General features: G+C 42.7%; 2 protein-coding genes across 2 annotated transcripts in view; one reads left to right on the plus strand and one right to left on the minus strand.

The window, feature by feature from the left end:
• Positions 1–3,332, plus strand: part of BMP6 (bone morphogenetic protein 6) — a 131,859-nt gene extending 128,527 nt beyond the window's left edge. Inside the window, exons 5-7 of the mRNA XM_023512281.1 lie at positions 1,444–1,520; positions 2,337–2,447; positions 2,572–3,332. Of these exons, the coding sequence (XP_023368049.1) occupies positions 1,444–1,520; positions 2,337–2,447; positions 2,572–2,721 (338 nt within the window). The 3' untranslated portion in view covers positions 2,722–3,332. The remainder of the gene's footprint in view (positions 1–1,443; positions 1,521–2,336; positions 2,448–2,571) is intronic.
• Positions 3,333–3,928: 596 nt separating this feature from the next.
• The window catches only part of TXNDC5 (thioredoxin domain containing 5), a 27,890-nt gene continuing 25,259 nt past the window's right edge, over positions 3,929–6,559 (minus strand). Inside the window, exon 10 of the mRNA XM_003788294.3 lies at positions 3,929–5,604. Coding sequence (XP_003788342.1) covers positions 5,482–5,604 — 123 coding nt within the window. The 3' untranslated portion in view covers positions 3,929–5,481. The remainder of the gene's footprint in view (positions 5,605–6,559) is intronic.

The raw sequence follows: 6,559 nt of genomic DNA on the forward strand, positions 1-6,559 counted from the left end.
AAAAAAAAAAAAAAAAAAAGAATTGCTGTTATAGAGGTTCTATTGTATTTAATTTTCCAATGTGTATTTTTGTCATTAACAAGTTTACCATCCATCTACTTTTCGTTCCTTTGTAGGTAATTTTCTTTTTATCTCTAGGATGCTTTTTAAGAATTTCTCTGTGTGTTTGAAACACTACAGTTTCACCAAATGTGCCTGGATAGGAATTTATTTGGTCTATTCAGGACTACTGGTGCCTTTGCAGTTTAAAGGTATTTGCCTTTCTTCAGTTCTGGAAAATCCCCAGCCATTACTCATCAAATACATTACTTCCCCCTATTGCTGTCATCAGAAATTCCTATTTAGAAATACGTTGGACTTTTCATTCTATCTTCCATGTCTCTTTACTGAGAGATAATCCTATTTTCTGGCCATTTGACTCTGCTATATTTGAAGAGGTTTCTTCAAATATATTGTTCAATTCTTTAATTCTTTTTTCAGTTATATCTACATTTATGTCTAACATGATGTTTAAATAATCTGTTTAATTTGTTAAACAACCAGTGTTCTTTTCCACAACTACCTGTTCTTTCTTCTCTTCCCCTTAAATATTCTTGTTTTGGGGTTTCTAGTTCTTTTATCTTTTCAATTAATTTAGATATCTTCCTATACAGCCTCATGTAGAGCCTGCTCTTACCTACAGTCTCTGGAGTCTTGTGACTCCTGCATCCAACTCTCCTCCGCCATTCCCAGGCATCCTGCGTGGGCCCTGCTCACAGTCCATTATTTTCAGAATATTCTCCTGGCCTAGCAGCTACCTTGAAAGCTCCTGTGGAACTTCAAGAAGGTCCCTGTTTGAAATATATCAAGTCCTGCTGGTACCATCATCTGATTGTGCAAATGTGATGACTTCCAACTCATGGCCCTAAGAGGTGTCCTGAGCCGTCCTCTATAGGCCTTGCAGGTCTCACCCCAGGACCCTCTGCTGCTCAAAGGTCTCCATTTGAGCTCACACATGCCCAGTAGACCCCAGAATGGACAAATCATCAGGTACCTGATGGAGCTGCTCGGTGACCAAAATCTCATTTACGAGGTTCTCATGGTGCCTGGCATGTGGCAAACCCTCCCTATAAGTGTTCAGATGAAGAAATGAATGAACTGGCTTGGCACCCGTAGCACAGTGGTTAGGGCGCTGGCCACATGCACCAAAGCTGGTGGGTTCAAACCTAGCCTGCGCCAGCTATACCCCAACTGCAACACAAAAATAGCCAGGTGTTGTGGTGGGCACCTGTAGTCCCAGCTACTTGGGAGGCTGAGGCAAGAGAATCTCTTAAGCCCAAGAGGTTGAGATTGCTGTGAGCTGTGATGCCACAGCACTATACCAAGGGTGACATAGTCTCCATCTCAAAAAAAAGGAGAGAAATGAATGAGCTAATGAGTACATCTTTTGCTCTCCTCCAACAGATTACAACAGCAGTGAGCTGAAAACAGCCTGCCGGAAGCATGAGCTTTATGTAAGCTTCCAAGACCTGGGGTGGCAGGTGAGTCCTCTGGACAAGGGGAACAAAGATCCTTCATCAGCAGCTTTTCTCATCTTAACAGCAGCAGCTGCCACCAAAACATAGAGCTTTAGGGCTGAGATGACTCTTTTGTGGATGCACCGAGGCTCCGAGGGTGAGGCAGGGGAAGGCCCAGCCTCCTGCTGTGCACCAGGTGCCCACTGACCCCTTTCCAGGGTTACTAAGCTCCATGATCTCTAGACATCAGTAGCCATATTTTCTCATACTTTCAGAGACTGTAGGACATATTCATTTGGGCATTTAAACAAATTTTAATTGTGTTTTGAAAAGGGCTAGAAAAAATAACTAAGGTTGACTTTTCCAATGGCTATAAATTGGGTCACCCAAGTTATCCAGGAGAACACAGTTGTTTTGCCCCATACCTGAGAGTTACCACTAGGTTCTAAGAAAAGCAGCAAATTTAGGTGACGAGTGACAGAAGATGGTTTCCATATTCACGCAGCATTCATTCGGCAGGAGCACCACAAACTCTGGGACAGACTCCTTTGGGTCCGAATGCATAGAGCCAGCCAGTAGCACATTCCCAGGCCTAATGGGCAAATAGCCGCTGAGACCACATGGGCCTGTGAGAGGAGCAAGGGCTGTGCAATAAGATCCAGCAGGGTCACCTACCATTTTTGCCACTTGAATGTGAACTTGGACATTTTCCTTAGTTTCTCTGTACTGTCTCCTTGCCTGTCCAAAGTGAATAATGCCTTCTCACACCATTACTGAGAACACAGATGGTGGGAGACGTGTGTATTAATCTTTTGTTCCTTCCTTTTGCTTTAAATTAAGGACTGGATCATCGCACCCAAGGGCTACGCTGCCAATTACTGTGATGGAGAATGCTCCTTCCCGCTCAATGCACACATGAATGCAACCAACCATGCCATCGTGCAGACCTTGGTGAGCTCTGAGACTTTTCATTTGATACACAGTGGTGAGCTCTGGGACTTTCCATTTGATACGTAGGCTCAAGCTGAGTCCAAGTCTTTTCTAACGGTACCTTTTCTCTCCTGTTTTGGAACAGGTTCACCTTATGAATCCTGAGTATGTCCCCAAACCATGCTGTGCACCAACCAAACTAAATGCCATCTCAGTTCTTTACTTTGATGATAACTCCAACGTCATCTTGAAAAAATACAGGAATATGGTTGTAAGAGCTTGTGGATGCCACTGACTCGAAACCAGCGGCAGGGGACACCTGTTCTACCTTGGATTCCTACATCACATCTGCCTTAAAAACACACAGAAACAGTTAAGTGGGATGATAAGACTTTGAAACCATCTCATGCCGGTGCCTTACTGCCTAAGGGAGATTTTAAAGGACCTTGTTAATAATTTGCTCACTTTGTAAACCTGAGTAGTTGCTGGTCTATAGGAACCTGACTTTGAATGTCTATAGTGTAAGGTCCGGTAACTGCAAAAACATAACCTTGAAGGCCCTCCCCTCCCCCCAAACAACCCCCCCATCAAAATTAGTTTTAATTATACAGCAAGTTATTTGGGGGGTGTTAGTAAGTAAACAGGGAAAATCTCAAAGGGGTAAAAGTATTCCTGGCTAAAGTATCCGCTGGCACTGTCTATCAAAGGTAGGCTATACAGGTTTCCAAAACTGGTGGGAGGATGCCTGTATTTAGACTTTTTTCCCAGGAAGGTCAATTTCACAAGGGCTCGACAGCCTAGGGCTGTAGCCAGGCCTCTATGGAGGTGCCTTTTGTCTCAATTATTGCTACTTGTGCTGGAGTATTATGTTGGTGTGAAAATAAATGTGCTGATTTCAGTTGAAATGAACCATATCATTTCCACACCTCAGTCTTCCCATTGTCTATATTCTTTGCTATACCAAAAGTAGACTTGTCGTACTTTGAGGCGGGGCTGCACGGGATGAGAGGCATTTGTAATCACCCTCCTTTTAACCCCATGGGAAGGAATTCTGCACCGTCCTCTGTCCTGGAGTGGCTCTTTGGCAAACACATTCACTTCAGAAACGATGGCTCTACTATCTCGTCTGCTTCAGTAAAACGGTTCTTTGCCTTTTTGCTCTACAACGTACCACGTCACAGGGTTTGAACCAACAGGGAAATAAGACAAGGGGGTGCCCAGTCTTTCAGATTTGGTTTGGGGAGATGACCATCCTGTTGATGAAACAAAATCACAATTTTCTGTCGTAGAAAGTTAAGACTCAGATAAAATGTAAGAATGTTTTTTAAATGTCTTTTTCACAATCATGTACTGGGAAAACCAATTTCATACTAAACTGATTAAATAATACATTTATAATCTATAACTGTTTGCACTTACAGCTTTTTTTTTTGTAAATATAAACTATAATTTATTGTCTATTTTATATCTGTTTTAATGTAACATTGAAGGAAAGACCAGACTTTTAAAAAAAGAGTTTATTTAGAAAGTATCATAGTGTAAACAAATTGTACCACTTTGAGTTTCTCTGAATACAAGACTCAAGATGCAAAGCTGAAGCGACACTCATGATGACTGTGCTTCTCTAGAAGTTGGGGTTTTTTGTGTTAAAGAACATCTGTGAATCACACGAGATTAATAAAGATTTCCTTTAAGGCAGAGGTTGGTCGAGATGCTGCTCTGTTATCTTCTGCCTCAGTTGGTCTAAGTGGTCTTGTTTCTAAGGTTCCTACCACTAGTTACTATGGGCCCGGTGTCAACATCCCCCTGGCATGGGAAAGCAGGTGAAGGGCACTGGACACAGAATGATTACGGGAAATAACTCCGTGGGACAGATACAGCCCTACCCTTGCTTATTCCCAAGGGTCATGGTAAAGGTGTTTAATCACGAGGGTGGCAGGAGTTAGAGGACGCTGCCTCGATGGCTGACACAGCCATGCACACCAGAGCCAGAGCAGTCCTGCTGACATCTGTCTTTGGTCTTGACATCAAATGCATCCCACTCTTCGTACATTAGAAGGTCGACCTCCTTGAAGGCGGACGAAGTACAGCCTCTAGGACTACTTAGGATCGGGGCTGCAGGGTCTCCCTGGTGTCTGGATAGCCAGGCCTGGGGAAGCCCGTCTGGTCCTGTCACCTCAGGTGGCAAATACAAGCAGAATCTATCTATGAGTTAATGGAGTAGGCAGGAGCCTTGTGGGACTTGCCATGCCTACACTTTCCATGGAAGACATGAAAGCTTAAAGTTCACACGGACTCAGGCTTCGTGTTGACACGATGAACTAACAAAATCTTTCACCCCGTGAAAAACAAACAAAAGTATCCCTTGAACGGTAACAACTGATTTGACAAGTATTAACACACACATACAATTATGGCATCAGCATTATCTTACTCAGGCACATGTCAAAAGTACCGCTGCTTTCATTATGGCTAACCTCTCCCGATGAGAGAAGACTTAACAGAAACAAAAAATCCAGTAGTGGATGTCAAAGTATCTTCCAGATGGGGCTTTTCATTTTAAATCTGTTCCAAGCTACGGATCAACCACATTATTAAGTCAGTTGTGACCTTCACATTAGAGGAATGTCAATACTGTCCCAAAGCCACCTTTCCAGAACTTGTGGGCAGTTAAAAAAAAACCTGTTATTTTGAATGATGCTTTCCCCCCAAATCATTCAGGAGCCAAAAATAGTCCAGCAATTTGATTTTTCTCAACTCTATTTTCATCTCAAAGGAAACCATTTAAAATTCATCTAGAGAAGGTTCAAGGGGACGCATCGCCACTGAAAATGTTTAGTTTACATAGTGACCATGAGTTACACATTTACTTAGAGAAACTTAGTAAGGAATCCGTAGGGTGTGCTGGCTTAACACACACACAAAGATACCACAAGTTGAGTACATTCAGCTTTCTAAACAACCACCATCTGAAATTCAGCGATGTCCGTGTGATTTAACCCCTACACGCTGGGTGCAGGAGGCCAGGCCGGAGAGGCCACTTCCACCTGGGTTTCTATAGCTCATCTTTGGCCTGGCCCAAGACAAAGCGGTGTAACGATTCAAGGTCTCTACCTCCACTGTGCTCACTGACTTTCTTCCCTCCTCGGAAAAGCAATAATGTGGGATAGCCTCGTACCTTAAAAAAAAAAAAAAAGTTTAAAAATTAGTGGTTAGCATCACGAACAAATTACTTCTTAAGTATACCCAGATAACTACTAGAGTTGTGCCTGGAAAATTCTGTGGCTAATTTTTAAAGGTGTACAGATCATGAAAAAAGGACTGGCTCATCCAGAAAGCAAAGCTGTGGGGACTGCATATTTACTTTTTAATTCAAAATGGCATCAAATGACTGATGTAAAGGATGGCCGAGGGACCTGGTGAAAATGCAGGCCTGGGAGTCTGCATTTCTGACAAGCTCCCTGGTCATATCCTGCTGGTCTGGAGACCTGCTATGAGAATAAGACCTCCAACGATATATAATCTTTGGCTGCAACTCACCTCTTTTCTCTTTTATGGAATGTCAAGGCCAAAAAATGAGTGGTATGTGGTATCTATTCGTGATAAGTGAACTATGTCTGTGTCTATTCTCAATCTAATGAGGTCATAAACTACAGAGGCTCCAAACATGTTTTAAGAATATAACACAGACACACAGAAATATAAAGTTATAAACCTAGGCCATTAGATTGAGCTCACAGCTTAGAATGAAGACAACAATTAATCCAAGCACAAGGCTGGCCTGCCAGCATGGCCCTTGCAGATATAAGTTTATATATGCTGATTTCTTTTATTCAGCCACTGTATTTTAGAATGCTGGCTTAGGTCTGAATAATGAAGCTCATAAGTGTTGATGACAAATGTGACAAGCCAGGGGTTGGTCAATGAGAGTGGCCACACAGGCAGCTCCATGGTCTTGATGCTCAAAGTCTCAGTATACTCAGATAACAAGGCCTAGAAACGCCTGATAATAAAAGAATGCCTTTCCTTCTGCTTCTCAAAATAAAGTAACTCACAAGGTCACAGAAAACACTTGGGTGAGAGGATGAGGGCAGAGTGTGTTATCTTGGTTGACTCCACAAAACCAAATCATG

The sequence above is a fragment of the Otolemur garnettii genome, unplaced genomic scaffold, assembly GCF_000181295.1.
Source record: "Otolemur garnettii isolate 467f Iridium unplaced genomic scaffold, OtoGar3 scaffold00026, whole genome shotgun sequence".
NCBI classification, from domain to species: Eukaryota; Metazoa; Chordata; class Mammalia; order Primates; family Galagidae; genus Otolemur; species Otolemur garnettii.